Here is a 24,665-nt window from a genome sequence, read left to right on the forward strand (position 1 = left end):
TTTGAAGATGGGAAAAGAGAGGAAACAATAACTGAGAAACAGAGATAGAGAAGTTCTCTAAATGATAATTCATACCAGAATATCTAGTACTATGAGTATGCTTTGACTATATACAAACTTTCTTGTTTCAAAATTATCCACAGATTGCTTGGTTAGAACTGTAAGTATGCCTGTATAAACTGGCGTGTCAGTAACAGACAGGCGGGGAACATGTCAAACATCAGATAGTGTTACTGTCCATGTACTAACTGGAACTGGTCAAAATTTTTCTGGCAGGAATTTTCCTGTAAAATCTAAGATTCTTATGCAGCCCCTTTATGTGCCAATACCTGAGTTATCACAGTCATTATTTACCCTCACACACCATTTTAGGAAATGTTATTAGTAGCCCATGGTAACAATGAGGAACCAAGGCACAGAAAGAGTCACTCATTGAAGGTCACACAGGACATCTGTAGCAGAGGAGGAAATTGAGTCTGAGATTCAGATTAATGTTCCCTAGACCGAAGCCCTTTTCATAGCTTGCTGAAAGCATCTGATCAATTTGTAATCACTTAAGCTGCTATTTGAACAGACGGGAATAATGGACACACTTTGAGGCCCCTCCACTTGTCAACATCATCTCGTTTTCAAGTGATGGATTTGGTCCTTCTGTAACAAGACACGCAGCCTCGTGGCTGCTGAAGGTCCTGACCTGGATGCTTCTGCAGAGTCAGCAGAGGAAACTGGAGACTCTGATTCGCCTCTGAGGTGTCCTAGTCCCAAATGCAGAGAACTGATAGGCAAGTATTATATATATATATACACACATATGGGGTAAAATAAAGGGGATAAATGCTTTTATATGGATAATAGTACAGGAATAATGGGTTTTGCTAGTTCAGTGGACTAACTTTGAATGAAGTGCTTTAGTTCTGATTCTCCCAAATGTGACTTTTTCCAAAAAACTGTTGCAGCCTAGAAAAAAGTTTCCTATAGTCTTGAGCATGCTTATTTACATAATCAGAACTGACCACTACAGATGTAGAATTGCCCTCAAGCAATCCCTAAGCTACTGTTTGCTTCTGATTCTGAAGAGACCTTCTCTTTTGAAATAGATGCATGCAGTAACCCAGGAACAACAGTCTACTCTTTGGTCTAAACATCCATTAGTATCCCTTACCTTCCTTCCAAGACCCAGTTCTTTTTCCATTCCCTTATGTATATAGACTGGACGTATTAGCACATAACAGAGCTCAAGGAGTAATTCTGCAAAACAGTTGCTGAATCAGTTGTGGGAAGAGCCACACTATTTTCCTCTCTGTAGCGGTACAGTTAACAGATCATGTATGGAATACCACTGGATTTTGAAGGATAGGATTCTCTGCCTTTGCACAAGGCACGTAATTTGTCTGTGCTTTCATCCTTCACAACAGGGAAACAACAAGGCTGTGAGGATAAGTACCAGAGCTTTCTGGAGCAATTCAGAAGCTCCTCAAACTCTTTCTGAAAATAGGTATTTCATCCTATATGTGCATAGGGACTCCACATCATATGGATCATGCACCCTGTGTCATCCACACAAAGAGCTGCTGTAAACACATACAGAGCAATTACAGAGCAACGGCCCAGTAGATTCAGTAGGTGCTGGCCTAAGAAAGTTGGCTGCAGTGTCTTCTTCAAAGTGGAACTTAGGATCTGATCATAGAGGACCCTCATTTTGAGAAGGCATCACAATAAATACTGGTGGAGGTCACATTAGTATTCTGGATAGGCAGGACATAGGCTAAAGGTAGGGTCTAACTATGTGACCTAAGTGATAAGCTTGCAGTAGTGACCAAAGTAGCAGTGACATGGAGCTTCTATTTACAAGTGGTCACTACCACACAAAATAAAAATACTGGTGCTTTGTCCAGCTGACAAGTAGAAAATATGAATACAGTGCAAACTATTTCCTGACAGATCTCTGCTTCTGCTGATTGACATTTCTATCAGTTCCAAATCAAATGGTTACTTAATACAGATCACCCATATCACTGCTGGGCACACAACAGTGTTTAGGAGTCAGAGGCACAGATGAGGATGCCACCACACTGTATTTTTGTACAAACACAGACAGTGAGATGGTCTCTTTCTCAGAGACCTTTCAATATAAATATAAGGGAGGAAGAAACAGAAGAAAACAAAAACAGATGGGTATTACAAAAGCACTTTGAGAGTATATTGGCAAGATGGACAGCAGACTCAACACTGGCCATGTTCTTGTAGGCCTTGTAGACAAAAAGAAATTAAGGGGGTTTTGAAGCAAGGCTCTTTTTTTTGGCAGATGCTCTTATGTCTGCATTGTTTGCAAAAGGCCTTTGCTAATTAATTGGGAAATTACTGCTTTTTCTTCTGCAAGGCCATGCAGACAGGTGCAGACAGATACAAGCAAGCTCTGCTCATGCTCTGAGCTGCCCAGACATAAGCTAGCTTCCGTCTGGAAGATGTAGAGTCATGTTAATGTGGCACCATGCCCAAACTAACATACCCTGCCTCTCAGCAGTGCTCATTAGCTTAGGTTCATGCGGTTATCTTACTTCTGGACTGGGGCCTTCTGGTGTCTGACAAGCTAAGGGCACCGGCAGAGTTATCCTGCCTTTCTGGCCTCTTCTATATACATATACCTTTATGTCACTACATGTTGTCACCTATTGTTGAGAAACGGACTGTTAGAAGTCACCAATTCTCTTCTCCCACTTGCACTCCTAAGGAAACTTTTTTCAGTCTGACAAGATGATAACAAAACACATGAACATCTCATGGTTCAGCTCACACCATCACCAAAGCAGCAGTAATGGCTGCAGAAGAAGCTAACTCACAAGCTGCCAAAGCGCTGAGGTAGGAAACAGGAGTATGGATTACATTCTTTATGAAGCCTGAGTACAGACCATATGACCCTCAGCATGTTCCTGCAACATGGCCAAGAACCGGGTTGAACCCTCATACCATAAGTAATCCAGCATCTGCCCCCAACGGCAAATTCTTGGGAACACTGCGAAGGACTGGATTTCCTCCAGTTCTCAAGGAGGAGAGAGGAAGACCCTGCAGATTGCCCCCACTGGCTCACCTCCGTTCCCAGCATTTCAGGTGGCATCAGTTTTCCATCTCCCAGAAAAAGAGAAAGAAATGCAGCTATGCTGAATTTCTTCCCACTGACCACTGTTAGGACCCATAATCCATCACCCTACACTAAAATGACAAATTTGTCTGGTTTTATATTGAACTATGGCAACTGTGGAAAAGATACAGCATTCAATCCCCACTGGTAATACAGGATATGGGATAAATGCACTCAATTTAGCTTTTACCTTTCTATCAGGCTTAGGAAATTGCACTCAGCCATATAAGAATGCTGCTGCTGATGCAACATGAGGGACTCGGTGGGGGGCAAAGGGACAATTCACATCACTCGTCAGTTTTTAGTTCTGCCTCCTTGTGGTTATTTCACTATGCTAGTCTCGCAATTTTCCATGCCATGCCTCCATTCATCAGTAAATATTTGCACAAAGGGCAGTATAAAGATTACACAAGGAGCTCTAAGCATGGCTTTTTGCTTGGCTTTGCAGCCTAAATAATACTCTTTAAACACAGCTTTAAAAAGCCATATCAGGCATGTACATTTATATGATAACTTTTATACTAATATATAGATGATGTTACCATGGTTATACCTGGAGGGTCTTTTGCAAGCAAGCATACGATTATTTTGTCCAGCCTGCGGACTGCTAGGAAGCTGTAGGAGCTGCATCAAGCTGCAGCTCATGCACTCTCTGTTAGCAGGGCCCATTAGTTCAGGTGAGGTGCTGCAGTAGTGATGGCTACACAGCTTTCGGCCAGCACGGAGCATAGGTGGATCTTTCGCATGTAAAAGAGCACATACATATACCTCGTGCTGACGAATTTTTAAGCCCGAGCTTGAGAAAGCATTCTATTCAGGACAATGCCGGAATAGGCTGACACCTAAATCCTGAAACCAGAGGGGTAGTCTGTGTTTAAACTTAATCCTATGCTTTAATCTGCTTTTTTACTATTTTGCTATCCTGAATAGAGGAAAACTTAAGCATGTGCTTTCCTGAGTGGAGGTCTAAAAACATTAAAAAACTTTCAAATTTTACATACTTAACTTGAATTTACAACTGGTTGTTTTTTTTGAACTGATCTCTGAAATAATTGGGTAAATGCCTTTTTAAAGGTTTAGAGAAACGTCAGTCTTAATCTTTTGCAGCAGGGGTCACTATAAACAAATCTAAAAAAAGCTGCCAGCATAGAATACATATGCCAGAACAGACAGTAAAATTACTGATTATAGATAAGGAACAGTCTCACTGTTCCTTATCTATAGTCAGTATTAGCATGCGTACAAGCATGAGAAAAAAACTCAAACATTTTTATATAGGTAATTTATTTAAAATCAGTTGCACAGGCTTAGCCCATTCTTACAAGAACAGTGACCTCATTTCAAACTATTAATAGAAGAGAAATAAAGTTGACTCTATGATATGTACTTAGACATAGGAATTTTAATGCAGTGCATCAAAGCAGTCAGATGACACAGGTAGTATTTTTACATTCTGCACAAAGTCTCAGTGTATTACAAAATATAATCAGACCAAGTATTTAAACATTATTTTAATCTATTTATAGTCACAATCTTTTGTCCTTAGTTATATAGTGCACCAAGCTCCTATATTTAAAGGTTGTTTTCACATTGGCATAAGAGCAGCATCTGATTTCAAATATAAAAAATCGGAACCTTACCTATTATAAATGACAATGTTTCAGCTGAAAAACTGTCTGAGGTTCTAACAGGATTTCGTACATATGACATTAGCTGGTTAAATTACAACAGCTCCGTCTTAGCAATGGATATTTCCCTAGTATTAGACTAAACTACCCTTTGCTTCAGCTCCTACTAGGACAAAATTCCAAGTGAATCAGCTCTGAGCCTGCAAACACTTACACACTCGATTACCTTTAAATATGTGAACAGTCCTATTGAGGTCTGTGAGTCAGATCCTCAACTTGTGTAAATCACAGGCCCTATTAAAATCAACAGAGCTGTGACAGTTTATATCAGCTAAAGATTTGGCAGCAGAGATACAACGCCATGCATAAAGACAAGAATGCACATAAGTCTCTCTCTGGGCCCCTGAAAGCTATAGAGGTCAGGTAAACTTCATGGAAAGAGAGAGACTGCATTGAACATTATTGTGTTTAAAGTCATTCCAGACCGTTAAACACACATTTATTATAAAGTCAAGATGAAAAATTATGAATTATTTAAGTTTATTACACCTTAGTTACATTTAAGATGTTGCCATTCCAAGGCTGGAGGACAGCTGGCTGGTAGTTATGACCACAAGTTACAAATATTTATGATACAAAGCAGAAGACCTTTTAGGGTAATGGAAGCTCAGAAGGCGGCTTTAATGTAACAGCCTGCTTGCTCCACTCTTGTAACGATGGCTCCAGAAACCAGCACCCATTAAACTTTGCGCATGAGATGGACTTCACAGGATCCTTGCTGAACGTTACCTTGGTAGATATAGATGAAGAAAGAACAGATGCAGAGATTGCGGGGAAGCATGACTTTGTATGAAACTTTTAAGATGGGCGACCAACACTTGCGACACCTTTTCCAGCACTAGAGTGCAAATGTTTACAGTTATAAGAAAAAATAAAGCAAGTTCTAGTCTGTACGGGTAAAGGAACATGAACATCCTCGGTATATTTGGATTTATATGCTCTTATCGACTCACTGGGCTGAGAGAAAGGGCATATATTTATTTCTATGTCTTCTGTGGTCACCTTTGAAACAGTATTTCAGCTTTACACAAGAACGCTTTCTGCTTCCCAATACCCCTGCGAAAAATAACTAACCCCACTTTACAGTGAGGTTTTTGGGGGCTAGCAAAAGCAGTGGAAACGCCTCTAACACCTTTCAAACTCCCATTAACCAGCAACTGATCCTAGGCATTGCGCATCTCCACTCTTTGTCCGTAGTTTAAGCGGAGGGTGGCGGACCCTCTCGCACTTCGCCAGAAGCGGGGCCGCTGGCCCCACAGCCCTCACCCCTTCGCCCCGCGCAGCACGGCGGGAAGAGCCCACAACACCCCCCGAGGGAAGCGGGGCGCTGATAACCACCACCGAGCACCGCCAGCCCGCCGCACCTCAGGCACCTCGAGGCCGCCCTTAGGCCCTGGCGTGCGGTGCTGCTGCGCCGGACCTGCCCGGGGGGAATCCTGCAACCGACACCCGCCTGAAGTCGGCGGCGAGGGGGGCGAAGGGGGAGACCGGGCTCGACCCGAGCCCTCCCCTCCGGGCTCGGCCCGCGCCTGCCCGCCCTCCCGCCCCGTGGCCGCCGCTCCGGCGCTCAGCGCCACCTGGCGGCGGCGGTAGCGCAGCCCGCGCGTCCGGCCCCTTGCCGGCGGCGGGAGGGCGGCGCGGCGAGCACCGCCACCCCGGGGCCGCCCGACCCCGCCGGCACCGCTCGCCAACCCCCTGTCACCGGCGGGAGCGGCGGGGCGCCGGGAGCGGGGTAGGAGGCGGAGGCTCGGTCGAGCCCGCCCCCCTCTGGTGGCCGCTTCCTGCGGCGCGGCGTGGCCGCCGCTTCCTGCTCCTCCCCGCGGTGCGTCGGGCGGGCGGCTCCGCCATGGCTGTCCTGGCGGCCCTTTCAAACGCGGCAGCCGGCAGCAGAGGGTAACGTCTGGGGAAGCCTCCCAGGCCGAGGGCGCGGGTGAGGCAGGGCGGGTAGCGGCCTGCCGGGCCGCGCTGGCCCCGGTGCGCTCCGTGCCGGGCGCCGGCGAGCGGGGGGCTTCCTGTTGTTTGGGTGGAAACGAGCCATTTTCTTCCTGGGCCTCCGTTTCTGCTCCCTGCCTCTCCCCCAGCCCGGGGGGAAAGGGTTGCTCGGGGCTGCTCTCGCCCTGAAACGGTGCTCGGGGCCCCTCTGTGCGAGAGCGGTGGGGGTGGGTGAGCGGGGCTGGGGATGCGGGCGGCAGCGCCCCGGAGGGGCCGGGGCACCCACCGGGCTGGGGCTGGGGCTCCCGGCCTCCGCTGGGATGCGTCCTGTGTCCCCCGCCTTCCTTGGGGGCAGGAAGGGGCTTGAGGGGTGCCTTAGTCCCGTGGTGCTGCCTGGGAACTGATGCCCTTCCCAGGCACGGGGAGCGAAATTTAGTCCTTCCTCTTGAGTGCCGTCAGCAGATCCGAGGAAAGTAGGGTGTTGTCTGGGGAAGAACCGGGCTTCGAAGGATGTAAAGTGTGTTTTAAGCTAGGTCACATCTCTGGGTCAAAAAGCAGTGATTTGGATGGTAGTGAGTCACCAAGCAACAAACAGTGACTTTACTCTTGACTCCCCTTGTGCCTGCAAGACTCGTGATAAAACTCTGCCGGGACTGTCTGTGCAGAACAGATGCGCATCTTCTGTATCCTTCAGGAGCGAAGATGTCCCATTTAATTAAGCTGGGTGGGAGCGTTACCGTATGGCTAATTTGGTGGATTGGAGAAAAGAAGTAGCTGCACATGATGTAGCAGTCTGTTACTGAATCGGAAGCAGTATTCCCCTGGTTTGGGATAATGTCTGTTTTCATGGGTGGTTTGAGATAAGTGGATTAGAAAAATTCATGGAAAATGTTTGTCACCCCCTTCCCTTGCACACATCTTCCGATTTATTGACAGGCTGCTGCCTAATGAAGGTTGTTCCTTTTTCCCAGTGGGACCACTAGTTATAGGAACAGGCTTGGAGGAGAGTGTGCTTTCTAAGGGCACAACTTTAGTGGTTTGACTTTTTGGTGATACTTCTGTAAGTAGTAGCAGTAGGTGGTACTCCTAGTCTTACGCCTTTTCCTTTCTAATGAGCATTGGGGACTGTTTTACTGTGAGTGTGTACCCTATATGTGTCTCCCTTTCTTTCTGGCTGTAATTTTCCAGTTAGCATTGGAGTCTTCTGATCTGTGTCTGTGACTCATTTCTCAGGCAGCCCTGACTGGCTTTGTGCAGCAGAAGTCCTTGGAAATCTGCACCAGCTTCTCTGAGCAAAAGTGTCTGGGAATTCTCCAAGGTTTTAACATCGAGAGGATTACAGTAAGTTGGATTTATATTCTGAAGTACAACTTAGTTGTTATAGGTGATAAAAACCTTCTGGAGTGTGTCCCGATCCAATGTTGGGGGAGGTTTCGATACGATCCCATGAGCAAGATTTAAGACACAAATGAGGTCAAATGCCGTATACCCAAAACAGGTTTTTATTATTAAAGAAGTGAAGAGGAGTAGTGATAGGACAGAATGGAAGGAAAAGACAGAAATAAAGCAAGGATGCGGGATAGGGCTGCAAGAATATTCACCACCATGGATCCAGCAGCATCCCGTTGGTCCTCAGTCTTCAGTTCTTTGGTGGTGGGTGCACACGGATCTGGCTTCAATGGTAGATGCACACCGAGCAAAATTTTCTGCTGCCTGTCTAAGTTCATCATATCTGCTGATTAGCATATCTGCTCGCTTCTAGTTTTTTTTCCTCTGGTCCAACAGGTTTTGTTGCATCTGGCTTCAGGGCAGGAACCTTTGCATCTTGTCAGTTCATTAGCAATGCATGTATGGGGTCTGGCCTACACAATAGGGCCACAAATGGCTACAGGATGGGGCAACTCAGCACACCTCTGCCCCTTTGAGGCTTGTCTAAAGAGTCCGGACAATGCAACCGCGAGGAAGTGGGGGGGTGCATCCTTCAATACACTCCCGCTTCTCTGGGCTACATCCCCCAGACCAATTCACTGGCCGAAGCAGCTTCTCTTGAAGGTTTGCACAGACACAAGCAAGCTTTGAGGCAGTCATAGGACATCTCAGTCTCTCACAGTGTTAGAACAATTTTCATGCAAGTCCCTACCATTGGTCTGCATAGCATTCTTTCCCCTTTGCTGTGGACAGTATGCTTATACTTTGATTTCTTCTCAGAATGTTATTCTAGCATGCAATGGAGGTATCTTAAAATGACAAACAAAATCAAACTGCTGAGAGCCTACATATACTTATTGAAGTGGCCTATTCTGCTGCTACTAATAATGATCTGAAATTTACTTATGTGGGATTCATCGTGCTTTTTATGTCCTGCCTCAGATGCTTGGTGTTATAATAAACTGTAGTTTGGCTAGTCCTGTGTGATTTAAGAAGAAGCTAAAATACAGAATTCTATTAACCTTGCTATTTTATTCATGCTAGAAAAGCAGAGGCTGCAGAGCAAAATTTGAGGACCTTCCTGCATAGACATATTTCCTTTTCGGAAGGAACACATTGCTTTAACTGGAAAAGAGCTTTAGAAGTTTCTGTATCCTGTTCTGCTGGAGAGGGGTTTTTTTGCAGTTACTGAAATGAAATTAATTTCTAAGTAGGTGTGTGGTGGTGGTGTGTTTGTTTGGTTCTATATTGTGGTTTTTTGTTGGCTATTTTTTTAAATCCTGTACCTTCTGGTAGAAGAACCAATTTGATTGAGTTGTAAGGTGCAGTAGGCTTTGTTGATATTCAGATATATATTTCTCTAGTTATGAGGGATTTATGTGACTTAATGTAGCAAGGTTATGAGATTTAAATTTGCCATAATGGCATTCATTTGATCATACTGTGAAAGTATAATCTTTTCTATAACTTTCAACTGTTAAGTATGATTTATTTCTTAAGTGCCCTGTAGAAGATGTCACAGTCTCTTAGGATTACTGGAGCAATTTCTGACTCTGAAAATTGTTGCTCTAATGGTGGAGCTACAAACCATAGCCTGGTGCTAGTGCAGGGATTTTTTTGGGGTTTTGGTAGCATGGGGGGGGAGGTGGGGGGGGAGGGTTTTTTCATTTAATTACTTTTAAACTATTATTAACCTTTTCTTTCTGCAAGCAGTTGCTTATGTCACCTGGATTCCCATATGAAGAAATTTACTTGCAATGGGTTGTATCTTTTCATGAATAGGGTGGTTGAAGAGACTATCAGTCTCTGAATGAGACTTGGATTGCTCTTTAACATAAGCCCTTTAAAGCCTCAATATACTTATATTCTACATGCAGCCTAGAACTCCTATTTGGGGAGAGAGATCAGAGGGATGATTACTTCCTTGCTGTATGTTTTGTGCATACCCATGTTAAGATTCTGTACAGTGAAGTATAATAAGAGCTACCCTGTCACTCTTCTTTATTCGTGGCATGGCCCAACACCAAACTACACTAGCCTTGTTTTAATGAGTAGCTCAGAGATAGGGAGAAGTGTACTATTTACAGCCATCAGGATAGCTCCAATGCATTGTGGATACAGAGAATAGAAGTGGTAAGAACAAAAGAACTGGCAACAAAACTGATGCCAGACTATTTGGAGAGTTGACCTGGGAGATATATTTATCTACAATAGCAATGATTTAAATAGTTTCAGCTCTTCTTTACTGGACAGCATAATAGCTCTGTGAAGTCCTCTTTCAGTTTTAAGTGGGAAGTACTTTTGAAGAACACGTTGTAACTGTTTTGGGTTTTATGGAGAAGTGAGGCTTTAGTAATTACTGACTGTGTGAAGCAAAGAGAATTCAAGTGTTTCAAGCAATGGTATTTCATGCTGCCTGTTGTCATTTGGGAGATGGACAAGCAGAGGAGTTTTGATTCCCTTTAATAGGGGATCAAGGGTTTAGTGTGAAGGTTCAGCGTTAAGGTTTCAACCTATCTCACAGAAGCAAAAGATCATATACAGACGGAGCTGAAATGAAACAGTTAGGAGTTTAAGTATGTGGTCAAGGACAAATTTTCCAGGGCCTACCTCATGTTGCCTGGTGTGGAAGTAAAATACTGTTGGTGAGATGATTGTTAAGAACTCTTTTTCTTTAAGAACAACATTTTTTAAAATTAAGGCAGTCTCTGACAATGTGCATAAAATAAGAATAAATGTGTTAGTAAATGTTACCTGCAAGTTTGCTCGCCTCAGATGTGAGGAGAGCTGATAGAACAGAGCTTGTAGGAGTTCAATATGCCTATTGGTAAGCCAGTGAAATCCTGCATAGGGTGGGTGGCTGGATAACTTGTGGACATCACTGGATACTGCCTGTTTACTTCACAGAATTTCACAGAAATACTTCCTTCAGGTGTTAAGTACAGGAGACAGATAAGTACAAGATGAAGCTTTGTTCATCCTCCCACAACATGCTGGGATCAAGATGGCACTAAATTGGCCACTTATCTCCTATTGTGTTTTCCAGAAAGACTTGCCTCAGTGGAAAAACTGCCTTTACTTCTTCATTCTCTGTTGCCTCCAGGTATACTCGAAGTGAGGGCTGGTTTCTACTCTGAGGAAAGAAACTATAGCTTGCATAGATCAGTGTCCCCTTCCCAAATGCAGAAAAGTCCTATAGCTGTAGAAGAGCTAATTATAAACCTGAAAAATTAATAGTAACCAATTGATACCAAGCTCCCTCAGCGCTTGAGGCAGGAGACATGGGGGACCATATCCTAGTAGAAGCAGGCCATAGAGCAGACAGTGGCTTGTTGGATTGCCTTGTCATCTAGCCAATGCACTCAGTGTTGTAGATGCTCCATGTGAAGGAGCATAACTGTTTGCCTGTTTCTTGAGTCTTCCTGCCTCACTTCATGGACTGTCTCTAAGCTTTTTTAAAAAAAATCTGTAGTAGTTATTCATCATCATCAGTGGCATTTAGTCTCCTTGCTTTTTCATCTTCTTCCCTGCCTCCCCCTGGCCCCACAGTGAATCACAGAAGGACTGTTTTTCTTAGTCATTACCGTAGGTGTTAGTACACCCTAGTGCAAGCAGCTCAAGAGGAAAATTTAGCAGACAGCTGTCTGGCAATTTTGAATCAACTCAGAAGTACTTTTGTGGATTCAAATAAAAAAAATTCTTTGTAAACAAAAAATGTATGTAGCAACTGCAAGATTCTTTTTCTACAAATATGAAGTACAGTTAGTTCAGTGTGTACATTATAAGAAGTGGAAGTAGTTATGACTTGGCCCCACCTCACAGTGAAATATCGTGACTTTTTTTTTCCTTTGTGATACCCTGTGTTTGATGTTCATCTCACAGATGCTCCTTGGTATTGGGCTTTTATTCTGAGCTGTAGAACTCCATTTTCACTTCTGACAAATGTCTTGTCTGTTCATGGAGAGTTATTCTGAAATAAACGTTGGGCTTTAAATTCACATCTTAACTTAGTTCAAATTAACTTTAAGTGGAGGTACAAAAGCTTTTAGGAACAAAGTTATCACTCTTCTCGAGAAAATTTAGTAGACTAATAATGTAATGAAAGCTGGAGTTTATGTATCTGAGGCCCATCCCAACTCACTATGTGTTTGCAAGAAATGACACAATATTGATGAGTGGGACAGAGGACAGATTCTGTGCTGGTCTTATCTTTGATCTTCTGGATCAAACGTGTTTGATACTTCAGCTTTCTGAAGGACTGCAACAAACACTTAAAAGATGATCTAATTATTTTTTAAAGTGGAAAATCAAAAAAACTAAAGAAAAAAAACCCAAAACGTGGAAGTGTACCATAAAGACTTAGCCTTATTACATACCACTTTCTATTCTATTTCATGCTTTCCTATGCCATTTTTATGTTTGCTATATGGTAATCCTGCTTCATTCAGTGCATTGTATGAAGACAGGTAGTCTCAGACTTAAGGATGTGGGAGTAAATACTAATCTGTTCATGAAGAATGTGGAAAATGCCTAGTTTCAAAAACCAAGAAGCTCATCTATTCTTACACTGATTTGAAGAGTTAAGTCAGTCATCAATGTTGGATGGCAGAAATTACAATTAACTTTATGGCAACAGTAAAGCTTACTCTGTAATCTTACTTAATGTAACAATACAAATGTTGAGGTATTTTGAGACTCTGCCCTTGGCCACTTGAGGTGAAAGGGAAGTATTAACAGAAAGACCTTCCAGATGAAGCTTTCTTTTTAACTGGGCTTTCAGGTAAGCCCCAAAACTATCTTGGTGATATGCTGAGTGTCCAAAACTGGCAGGAGTGTTTAGAGCATGGTGTTATGTAGGAGGAATGCTGACCTCAGCTGAGAGAACATGCATATTGGCTCTGACCTTCTTCTTGCTATGATTCAATGGATAACTATGGAGAAGCTGGGTAGAGTTTAAAAACTGATCACTGGCTTCCAAGATTGCCTGGAATACTAAAAAATACCCACCTGGTTGGATTAGCTGAAGAAGTATGATTGGTAATGATATTGTAAGCTAAACAGCTAGTTTGAAATCAGAATTGTGAGACCTAACCATGTGAAAAGTGTCCAGGTACCTGCAAAAGATGAATGAGAGGGCCATCTGGCTCAGGTGTTACCTAATTCTAAAAATCTTGGTGTTGCAAACATGACTAATGTTTTTTGTTTCTCCTATTCACAGATTAAAACACAATATAAAATGGAAACATTATTTTCATGCCTCTGAGGTAATGGGAATAAATATATAATTAATTCAGGACTATGATAATGACTGTTCAGCTGTAAAGAGCAAAAACAGAGAAGCAGAGTGGCTGGTTGAAGTTGCAGGTGTCTGGAAACTGACAGTGAAAAGTCACCTGGGAAGCTAATAAGGTGAGCAATATTTTTTTGTGTTCTGTGGAGGTTTCTGTTTTCCTGTGGTAGACCTGTATATTCTAACCAGTCACATAATGGGATTTCAGTCAGGGGAACAGCAGAGAAATGCTGACCTGTTACTGACCATGACGACTGCTACAAGAAGGTTATTTACAAGCAAGCTAATAGCTAGTACTATTTGATGTGAGCCTGAATAGTCGTCCTTCCACTGTGATGCTGAAAATGGGCACTTAAATTCTGGTACTGCTTTGCAAAAAAAGCTTGCTGGAAGCCATTTATAACAATAGTTATGCTTCTAGTGCTTGAACAGAGGCCAAAATGAAGTTGGATTAAAGACTGTTTTGCCCTTGAGTTAAATGGCACTTTGCAAAATGCTTATCCAGTTTGTATGTGCAAACATGGGACTTTTAAGACTTGCATCACAGTGGTAAGGCTGTATCAAAGGTCAAGGTGCAAGAAGTTTTTTTGGGTATGAGAGCTAGAGAATAGAATGTGAAGAATTATGAAATTGTACCACGTAGAGGTAAAATATGTCAATGAATTTTATAGTTATAGAAATGCTTTATGGTTTTATTGGGGGTTTTTTTAGTTTTATTTTTTTAATTCTAATTTTCTGGCAGATAGAATTATGAGGGTAACTAAAACTGCAAAATATGATTATTGAAATTCATGGGCCCAACCTTTGCCAAAAATTTTATAAATTAACTGAAATGCAGCTATTGTAAGTATGAATCTCAGGTCAGGAGAATGTCAGTGCCTTTCCTTTTTACCTTTGGTAATTATTTTATGCATTTTCTATATGCTAATGAGTAGCTCTTTCACAGTCATTGTTTTTATTATGCATACAAGCAACAGATAATCTTTAAATGTGAAATTCTAGATCCAAATGGAAAATCTTATAGTCCTGTTCACATCAAAAACATGTGTTAGCTCTTTACTAGATCTTAATTTTATGTTCTCTGCTTCTTAGGTTGATGGAGGAAAGACTGGCACAGTATATAAGTGACACACAATAATATGTCTAGAACCAGTACTCTTTTTGCTAGGATAGCTTTACATGCAAGCCAAATAATTACTTCCATTTGAAGAGAAAAATAATTTGAGAGGCTATAGTGCTGGTTTTGTCCATTTGCTCAGTTGAAAAGATAGTTGAACATGTGCTGCTGTGGCCTAAATTCTTGGATACCAAGAAATCTGAACGTACAGTAGAGGAAACTTTTGTGATTGGTGAAGACATTATGAGGGCACACTTGGCAGTGAGTTAAAGGGCTGAATAAGAGAATACAACTTCAACCAAATGTTCTGTTTGCTTCTTGCCTCTTTCAGATGTCATCTCTACCAAGGAGGGTGAAATCTGAAGCCAAAGCCCTTACATCAGAAGATGATGAACTACCTTCACTTTTTAATTCGTGAGATTACTTTTTTCCTTAGGATTTTTTTTCTAAAGTTTTATGCTAAGTATGAGGTTGATCAAAAAATTTTAATACACAAAACTTCTGTTCAATTATAAAACAGAAATTACCTGTGCTTTTCATGCTCACAGTGAAACCGAATTGCCAGTTGTCCAAATAGAATCAGGTGTGCACACATTCCAGTGACCAGCTTCAGGAAAGCTTGGTAAATTGTTCCAGCCATTAGCTCTGCAACAGTACGAAAGACCTATATTTGCTGAGTCTGCCTACCTTTCTGTTCATTTTTCCTGTTTGCTCCCTTTCATGTCAGAAAACACTCAGACTGACTTGCTTATGTATTTTTTTTATTCTTCTCATAAGCAATATTGTTTACTTGTTTGCTTATCAGGAGCTCTGAATCAGAGGAGGAAGAAGAGGAATGGGAGCCAAAAAGCAAAATTGCCAAGAGACCTCGGTTGCCAAAGAAAAATGAGGCAAAAACTAAAAAAGTTGCTGCTCCACGGTCAGCTGTGGCGAGGAAAAAGGTCAAGAAGGTAGCAATAAAAGAGGAAATGGTGAGTATCTGTAAGCAAGAGACATTTAATTACGGTGGTTGGCAAGTAACATGAGCAGAATTTTCCCAACTCTGTTTTGCTCAGTTGACTGAGTCTGATCAGCTCATCTGATTCCGCTATTGCTGTGAATATTCAGTATATTTGATAAATGTGACTTTCTTATGTATTTAGGTGTCCCAGATCGAAGAGATCTCCTCTAAAATTTTGACCAAAGATAATGGGACATGGATTTCCCTGGAGATCTCTTTCAACAACAAAAATAAATAAATACATACCTCTGTTCTTTCTGTAACGAAAGCTAAACATTCTAATATCTCTGGTTTCTGTGTTGCAACTTTGATATCTTCTACCTTTTACCAGCTGGGTACCACAACAAAAAGAAGACCTGTACTTATGTTTCCTTGCATGGCTGTTCAACCTAGTAAGGATCACAGTTTTATTATAAGATGCACTTCTGTCAGAAGTTACTTACTTCTGTCAAAGATGAACATCAGAGGTCAGGTTGTGACAGAAGCCAGTCCTTCTGACTGCTGAAAATGATCTCTGGGGAAGTTCAGGAAAGAAGGTGTGGCTTGTCCAAGGTTATACAAAATCTTAGTAGACCAAATCTCAGTTCCAGTTCCCATGCTGCACCTAACACCTCATTAGAAGAGTGCTTCCCTGCCCTGCTGTTTCCTGTTTTGTTGAGATGAGTGAAGGCAAGGACTGTAGGTCAGTGTCTTCTGCAGGGAGGCTCAATTAAAGTCTTTCCAGGATAATATTATTTGATCTTTTAAATCACAGTTCTGCTGGGTATGTTTATATCTTTTCCTCCAAGCCAGATATATTTCAGGTTATTTGGTTTCTGGCTTTGTATTTCCCTGCGAGACAGAGACATCACTTGAGAGAATGATGTCTACTATCAAGTCTCCTAGGTTTTAATCTGAAATGTTGAACCAGTTTGTAACAGTCAATGCTTAATATGGTTTCAATGCCTTTTTGGCAGGATGTATCCTTGCCTATTGCTCCTGCAGAAGATAATAGAATGCAACTTCTAAAACCTAAGGAAGAAGATGTAGGCACTAAACTGAAAACTTTAAATCAAAAGCCAGAAGTGCCTAAAAAAATGCAACTAAATTCATTCCAAGGGAAGAATGTGAAGAGTTTAGAGAATGATGAAAAACCCTCAACAAGTGTCCCTGTAGTGGGAAATCAAGCAAAGCATGAGAAACTGGAGGAGGATTTTGCATCTGATGAACCACCTTTTAAAAAGATTAAGTCAACTACATGTCCTGAAGGAAAGCCAGTTAAAAATCTAGGAGGCAACAAAGTTAAAGAAGAATTTGAAATGAACTGGGATATTGTACAGGTATGAGATCTTTTCCTTTTCGAGGTATCAGTGAAACTATTTCCTACATAATTAGCACTTACAATCTACAAGTTCAGTCCTCTTGGCATGAGTTGGAGTGTCAGAGAGTCACTGTGCTGTTAAGCAGTCATTTAACCTCTGCTTAAATTGTCATAATACATGTATAAATGTACATGTTGGTTGGTAACTGTTAAAATTTCAAACTTTAACATTATTCTAATATCTGTGACATAGGCAGTCCCTTAGTACAAAGCTTGCCTGTAACAGTTTGCACGTTTTGTCTGTATCAGCACATGGGCTTTTTTGTGGATATAATCAAAGGAAGCTCCTGCATGAAGGGATGCTGAAAGATTTAGGATGTCTGTGTGTACACTTTCAGAATTTAAGATTTAGTGTGGATTGTTTGTTGTAGACACTCATTTGAGAGTGTATATCATCAATTTACAGTACCATCAAGGAGGAGATTGCATTCTTGGAACAACAGTGACATCAAGGGAGATATCATCTTTGTTTTTGTAGGATGTTAACTTTGAAGCTGTTAAGGTGAAGACAGTTTTAGGATAGCTCCTGTTGTAGGAGGCTGGGTGTGCTTATGGAAGATTTTAGTATGAACAAAATGAGAATAGATTGGGCACATTCTATTCATCATCACTGCCAGCTTAAGAAAGGTGTAAAATTCTGTTCTAAAATATTCCTGGAAATGCAGATGGAGTATTTGATCTTCATGTATTGCTGGTCTAAAAGCAGTGAATATGATTGTGCAGGAGTTGTTATATTTTTAGGGTTCAAAAAAAAAACTTTTGAAAGGTGTGTAAATCAGCCCTCTATGGGAATAACTGTAGCGAAGTACAAACAAAACTGATAGTTAAAATGTTACTAAGCAAAGGTTCTTCGATAGTTTGTCCTGAATTCCGCATTGATACACTAACTTTATCTTCAGAAAGCCCAATTTGTAAAAAATCCCATTTAACTTTGAGGCTTGGTTCATCTTGAAACTAGCATGGTATTACTAAAGGTTTCCAATTATTGGTGGAGTGGGATTTGGATCAGCTTTGGGTTTGTGGGTTTTGTTTGTTTTGTTTAACCATGAGGTATGTTAGTGTTGGTTTGGAAAAAAAAAATAAGTTCCAAGTTTTCTGAGTTGTCATGTGCAGTTTGTCTTCCTGATTTTTATTTTTTTAATTTTTTTAAATTATTTGGGTATTTTCTGTTTCCCAAGAGGCATTCCTTCCTGCATTTTTTACTGTAGTTACAAGTTTCTGGAAACACTGGTTGCTGCATGTGTTTCTGAAGTACCAGGTGTGGTGGCTGGATGCATGGGAAGCCTGGCATCCTGTTTCAGGGAGGACAGTAGTCCCTGCTGGCCAACATTGTATTCTGGTGGTGGTTTCAAACTTTGAGTGAGAGGCTGTTGAAAGCAATCTATCACATCTCTTAAATGGTGGGGTGTTTGTTTTTGTTTTTGTGTTTTTTTTTTTTTGCTTCTGACAGGCCTTGTCAGAAATAACAAATGTTGAACCATGGGTATGTGCAAACTTAATTCGGCTCTTTCGAGAAGAAAACACAATTCCTTTTATTGCTCGGTATCGAAAAGAGCTCATCAATAATCTGGAGGCCGATGCCTTGCGAGAAGTGCAGCAAGCGTTGGAAGAGCTACGGTAAGTAAGTTAATAGAGGGAGATATCTGGGAGTGTGGTAAATAACCAGCTGCTGCTTCTGTGTCCCTTTTTTTTGTTACTTTATACACATGATTATAAAGGAACTCCTAAAGAAGAAGGTTTAAAACTGAGGTAATTATACTGTCTGGTTGTTGGGGTTTTGTTTGGGGTTTTTTTTGCTAGAAGTAATAAGAAATCCAGTATTATTAAATGCCAAAGAAAAATTAAGCTTTTAAGATTTAAGTTTACTAAAACTGCAGATAAAAAAACTCTTACTAAAGGAGTAGTTTATAGGTTCTAGAGATACATAGCTGCACCCTTTGAAAAAGAATCACTAAGAATGCCTTGGCTTCCTGGTTGCAGCTGCAGGGCCATTAGTGAAGAGCACTACTTGAGGTTTTAGTGTGGCAGGAGGGCAGGTTAAACTATCGCAGATCATTGCAGCAAAGAAATGATCTGCAAAGCCTGCTGTGGGGGCGGATGCGACTGCTCTTATTCCTTCATGCTTTTGGGTGGCTATATGCTCTTCAGATGGCAAGTGAACAGACTTGACACCTGTTCTGCCAACATGCTGGTTTCCTCCTTGTACTCCCCACTATCCTCTAGCAAGAGATTCTTTCCAAAGAGGGAAGGTGGCCTGAGAGAGTTCTTGTCTGAACAAGTAATATAAATCATAACAAAATACCTTTGTTGATGGCAGTTGCTCACAGGTATCTTACTGAAGGTCTAGGAGTTTAAAATCTGGTACCCTGTACTTGATGCTGCAGAGCTATCTTGATATGAATTACAGCTCTAAGTGCTCATCAACATGGATTTAATTTAGGGCCTTTTAATTTGGCTTCTAGGCCAGTAATCTTGAAAAAATATATATATAGCAGTAATGACTGTCATTATTGCTTGATTTTTCTTAAAGCTACCGTAAGATATTTTGATACAGTTTTGAACTAATTGGAGAAAGAGACTTAACAGTTAAAAACTCTTTTGGATTATCAGATTCGGTTTATTGAGGATTAGCATGAGATACAATCTTCAGCAGTGTAATAAATAAGGTCGCAATCAATAGCCCTTTTAATCCACTGTGAAATGTGACTGTTAATATCAGCCTCTTGCATTTTAGTACTGTTGCAAAGAAGACGCATACAATGATACAGAAATTGAAGAAAGAAGGGAAATTATCTGGATGCCTTTTAACAGCACTATTAAATTGCAGAACTTTGGAGGAATTAGACCATGTGGTCAGTACACTAGTCTTTATCAAGTCATCCTTAATTTAAGTGTAATCTTGCATAACTAAATAGTGCATAATGCAAAGTACATACTTGAAATATTTCCGTGTCTTTTAATAACTGTATTTTTTTTTTTTTTTTTTGGTTTGAAGACCGCACCTTATAAAACCGGGAGTAAAGGCACCAAAGCTCAGAGGGCCAAGCAGCTGGGATTAGAACCTGCTGCTCTCTCCCTCCTGCAGAATCCTATGGAACTCAATCTCTTTTCTTATATTAGACCCACTACCAAAGGTAAGTGCTCTGCTTCTATGAGCAGTAATGTCCTAAATGTCTGAAAATATTTTAAAAGGGGAATTACTTTAATTGTTCTGATGTTGCTGGAAGTTATGCAACTATTTTAAATTCAACAGTTCTTTAAGCAACACGTGGTAAGAGTTTACAGTTAATGCCATGGTTCTCCAACCTTCTTGTCTTTTATTGTAAATAGTAATAATTCTGGTATATAAGAGACAGAAGTCTGGAGTACTTATAGTTGACATGTGTGACTATTGGTAAGAGACAGGGAACTGCCCTGCACACCTGAGACCTCTCCATGGTTCTACTCTTACTTGACTTGCTTACTGAAGATTCAGCGCTGATCACACAAGAAGCGTATGCTCGTACTCTGTACTGAAGTAAATGTCACCCATCAAAGCATGTCTTGATAAAAACTGGCCTTGGTGATTGGTGGGGGAGTGAGCGGGAGAGCTTTTGTTACTGAATGACAGTAGGGGTTGGAGAAGATGTAATCTCTGAAATTTGAGCAGGAACTTTTAATGATAGGATTGTGACACATAGACTGTAGAATTGTGTTTCTTTGTGAATGCAGTTATGGGTGAATCTGTAGGGGGCAATCTCTGACAATAAAATACAAAGATTGCTGTAACCTTCTGTATGGTGTTAAAATAGAGACATAGTTGTATTCTTCCCTGCCCCAACAGTTTTGAATTTTAACATAAAGGTACTGAACCTCCTTAGTAAGGCTGACTCTCACTCTTCCCACTTCAGTTGTTCTTTTGTTTATTGTTTATAAAATGATCCTAACTTTGCAATGAAAATAAGTTAACAAATATTCTGATTGTTTAAGTACTGCCTTTTAGTATGTCATTACGTAATACAGCAGTATATTGCAACCATATATCTGACTATTCTGGCAGAGTGTAAAGAGCCAAAAGAAAATCTTCATGGTGAAATTTCAGATTAATTATTTAGGGTGCATTCAGAAGGAAGTGCTATTTGTTGCAGCATAAACATTACAGTTTTTGAAAATCAGTACACTTATTTTCAATTTTGTGCTAAAAATAATGTTGCTTAGGCTTATATAATGGTTTTAATTTGAAAGGTGCATCAGAAATTACATAATCTATAAACTGGATCACTTTTATCAACTTGGAAGCCAGTTTGACAGCCTCTATACAGCTTGAGATCAGAGTGAATGTTTTTTAAAAGAACGAGCCATTTGACGTACAGAAAAGTTTTCATCAAATCTTAATATTCAGTTCTTTTAAATTCTCAGTGTTTTTAAATTTATACTAAAAATAAACTGAAATAAAAAACAGGAGTTCATGTTTCAAAGCCAGATATTTGAAAGGTAAGGAAGCAGGCTCACCACAAAACTTTGTTCTTCCTTTTAGTTGTATGCATGGTCAAATATTTCTCTAACTACACAAGCATTAGCTGCTTTTGCAACGGACACTGTAAAACACCCATGTGAGTGGTGCTTGTTGAATGGGAACTTTTCGATTATTTCTTTAATCCTGTCTGGTTTTGGCCTATTCTATCTCATTAAAATTCTCTGGTAGAATTAAATTAATGTTGCCATGTACACTTCTGGTACTTGGGTGTCTCAATTCATATTCAATATGATGTATGTCTTAAAATTCCCTTAGCTTTGTATTTTGACATGACATCACTTTTACCGTACGAAACAGTAACTCATACATGTAAGGATCCAAATTCCACAACTTCTGATCACTTCAGGCATTTAATAACATATTCTCACATTTTTATTTTTCTTTCTGGCAGGTAAGTTTAGCTTCACCTTCCTAAAAAAAGGGCAAGATTAATTTTTTTATAGTGTGTTACTGTATAGCCCAATCAGAAGCAGGTTTCTGGATTCAATAGAAATATGAGTTATTAGAGCTATGCAGTTTTTTTAAATGCTGTTAATAAAGCTCTTTCAAGATATTGGTAGTCCATCAGACTGAAAAGTAATGTGTGTTGAAGGGGACAGTTAATGCTGCATTGCCAGCTCTAGGATTCTTTTAGCTCTGAAGCATTTGTTACTGACCGTTGCTAGAAACAGAGCTAGATATATTGATTTAAAATACAAGATGTCAGTTTTATTTCACTACCTTCTGGTTCTGGTCCAATTCAACCACTGTGCTAAGGAGAATACTGTGCCACCTCTTCTGGTCTTTTGAAGTGAGGGATGTGTTGGAAAGCTGAATGATTCTGTTATCAGGTCTCTAGAATGCTTTGTTTGTGGAGACATTTTATAACTTCACTGTTTGAACAGTGTATTGTGAGAGGGAATGAGGGTACCCTGACCTCAGAAGTGTCACTGCAAACTCCTGCTACAAACCAGTGGACATATAAAACTTACACAGGGAAAAGACAGGATTGCCTGGAAAGATTTTAGGCAATTTCCGTATCAGTAGCAAAACGTGTAGACTTCTGCAATCACTCATTTTACTACAACCTCAAAATCATACTTGAATATCTAATTTTACTATTGTAAATAATTTATTTGCATCATAAATGTCAAGATCTATTAGCATCAAGCCAAGAAATTATTATTTTTCTTTCATTTTAGTGTCATTTTGACTTAGGATACTGCATTGGTCAGTTTAGTCTCATTAAAATATAATTATTTTAGATGTTTTGGAAAGGAAGCTTAGTTAAACAAATTCTAATTAATTAGGAATCCTCATTGAAACCTCTGCAAATCAGTTGGATATCTTGCATCAACTTTCTTTCAGCATGTATATATTTTCATAGTGCTTGTGCAGTTGTGTAAGTTTTTCATATTAGTTTTTTTTATAATGTATAACTCTTTCCTTCTAAGGTCTTTCAACTATTCAGGAAGTAGAGGCTGGAGTACAGCATATTTTAGCTGACATCTTTGCTAAGGATAAAGATACACTGGATTTTATCAGAAAATTGTAAGTTTGACTCTTACTTTCTAAACTTCTGGTTACATGGTAAGATTCAATCTCCTAGCGTGCAGATCCATAAATAACTTTTTTTAATGATGTGAAAACTATGTTACTGTGAGATTGATTTAGGTCCATTTAGGTCCTTCGCTTGTGCTGGAGGTATGTTTGTCAGCCTTTCTGCTCATCTGACTATCTGTGGAGGAGAGATCTGCTGTAAGCGTGGCACGACGCTGTCACTCCCAAAGACTGAGAAATTCTTTGTGGCTCTGCTTCATGTAGAGCTGATCTCCCTTGCAGTTAGTGATCTATATGCTAAAATTTTCTCTCCTCGCACTTCCTTCAAACTGTAACTTTTCAGAGGTGCATCTGCTTAAGCTATTGCTTCAATCATTTGCTGCTTGACTCCAGTTAGTGTAATCAGCATGCAGTGATGGTTGATTTTTGATGTTGCTAGTCAATAAGGCAAACAAATATGACTTTTTAAAGCAGGAGTTACTGATCCTTTTGACTGTTTTAGCTGAGTTTTCCTACATAAAATGACTCCAATGTTGTCATGGCTGGGGAGGGTTGGTGTGACAGAGTAGTAATTGCTTGTTATTTTTTTCCTCTGCTGTGTACTGTCTGGGACAGAGAACAGGGTTATCAAAGAACAGGTGCCACCTTAGGCGCATTCAGTGTTGATATGAATCAGCTCAGTTCTGTTTGATTGACAGCCTTGTTTGCTGTTTATCATGAGTAATGGCCAATTTCATCAAAAGGCTAGAGCACATCAGTGTGATAATTTCAATGAAGAGATGGTTTTGTAAAGGATGTACTGTCACTACCAGACTATCACTTTAATTCGTTTGACCTCTAGAAGCTCCTTAATTGAATATACAGTGCTCTACAGATGTATTCTGTGGATCTAAAGTGTATTGTATGTATAATAATCATGACGAGCATTCGGGAAGATATCTGTTTGGGATTTCTGTTACTTCTAAAAATAGTGAAAAATTTTATGGGTGTGAAGTGCTCAAAGCAAGAAATTAATTCTGAGACTGGGTAGATTCAAAAGAGATGTTGCATTTGTATAAAATACATCGATACTATAACTTTTTTTTTTTTTTGCAACTTCCCCAAATTTGTTCTGTAAAGTTGAATCAGTAACTGACCAAACTGGCTGGCTTTTGAGTATCCATCCACTTCACGAGAAGGGCTGTGTTCAGCTTTTTCTGAGGTTTGCTTGCATTTCTTCTCTTGGTATGTTCCAGTCAATATATGCTCTGTCAGTCTCACTGTTAAGATATGTAATACAGTTCTGCAGGTAATAACAGTTAACATAATTTGTAATTGGGCAGACTCCAATTTTTATTTAATACAAGCACTAATGACTTGTTACAAGTTTCATGCTAAAATATCTTATTAACATATGTTTCTTTTATTCAGATGTCAGCAAAGGTACATTTGTATCCAGTCAGCCTTGGCAAAAGTGTCGTCCAAAAGTGGCAATGAAAAAGATATTGATAAATTCCAGCTGTACCATGAGTTTTCTTGTAATATAAAGAACATTCATCATCATCAGGTACACATACAAATTTGTATTTTTTTCTTAGAATTTTAACTATAGCAAAGATGGCTTCGCTTTTGAATTTTGTTGCTTAAAACTGATTCTAAAGACACTTGATTTTGCTC

The 24,665-nt window shown here is 40.3% G+C and overlaps 1 protein-coding gene across 1 annotated transcript in view; it reads left to right on the plus strand.

Moving 5' to 3' along the window:
* Positions 1 to 6,604: 6,604 nt before the first annotated feature.
* The window catches only part of SRBD1 (S1 RNA binding domain 1), a 134,072-nt gene continuing 116,011 nt past the window's right edge, over positions 6,605 to 24,665 (plus strand). The window contains exons 1-11 of the mRNA XM_074863556.1: positions 6,605 to 6,720; positions 7,993 to 8,100; positions 13,406 to 13,596; positions 14,926 to 15,008; positions 15,400 to 15,565; positions 16,551 to 16,913; positions 18,405 to 18,571; positions 19,689 to 19,806; positions 19,950 to 20,088; positions 22,904 to 23,000; positions 24,420 to 24,555. Coding sequence (XP_074719657.1) covers positions 14,926 to 15,008; positions 15,400 to 15,565; positions 16,551 to 16,913; positions 18,405 to 18,571; positions 19,689 to 19,806; positions 19,950 to 20,088; positions 22,904 to 23,000; positions 24,420 to 24,555 — 1,269 coding nt within the window. The 5' untranslated portion in view covers positions 6,605 to 6,720; positions 7,993 to 8,100; positions 13,406 to 13,596. The remainder of the gene's footprint in view (positions 6,721 to 7,992; positions 8,101 to 13,405; positions 13,597 to 14,925; positions 15,009 to 15,399; positions 15,566 to 16,550; positions 16,914 to 18,404; positions 18,572 to 19,688; positions 19,807 to 19,949; positions 20,089 to 22,903; positions 23,001 to 24,419; positions 24,556 to 24,665) is intronic.

The sequence above is a fragment of the Strix uralensis genome, chromosome 3 (assembly GCF_047716275.1).
Source record: "Strix uralensis isolate ZFMK-TIS-50842 chromosome 3, bStrUra1, whole genome shotgun sequence".
NCBI lineage: Eukaryota > Metazoa > Chordata > Aves > Strigiformes > Strigidae > Strix > Strix uralensis.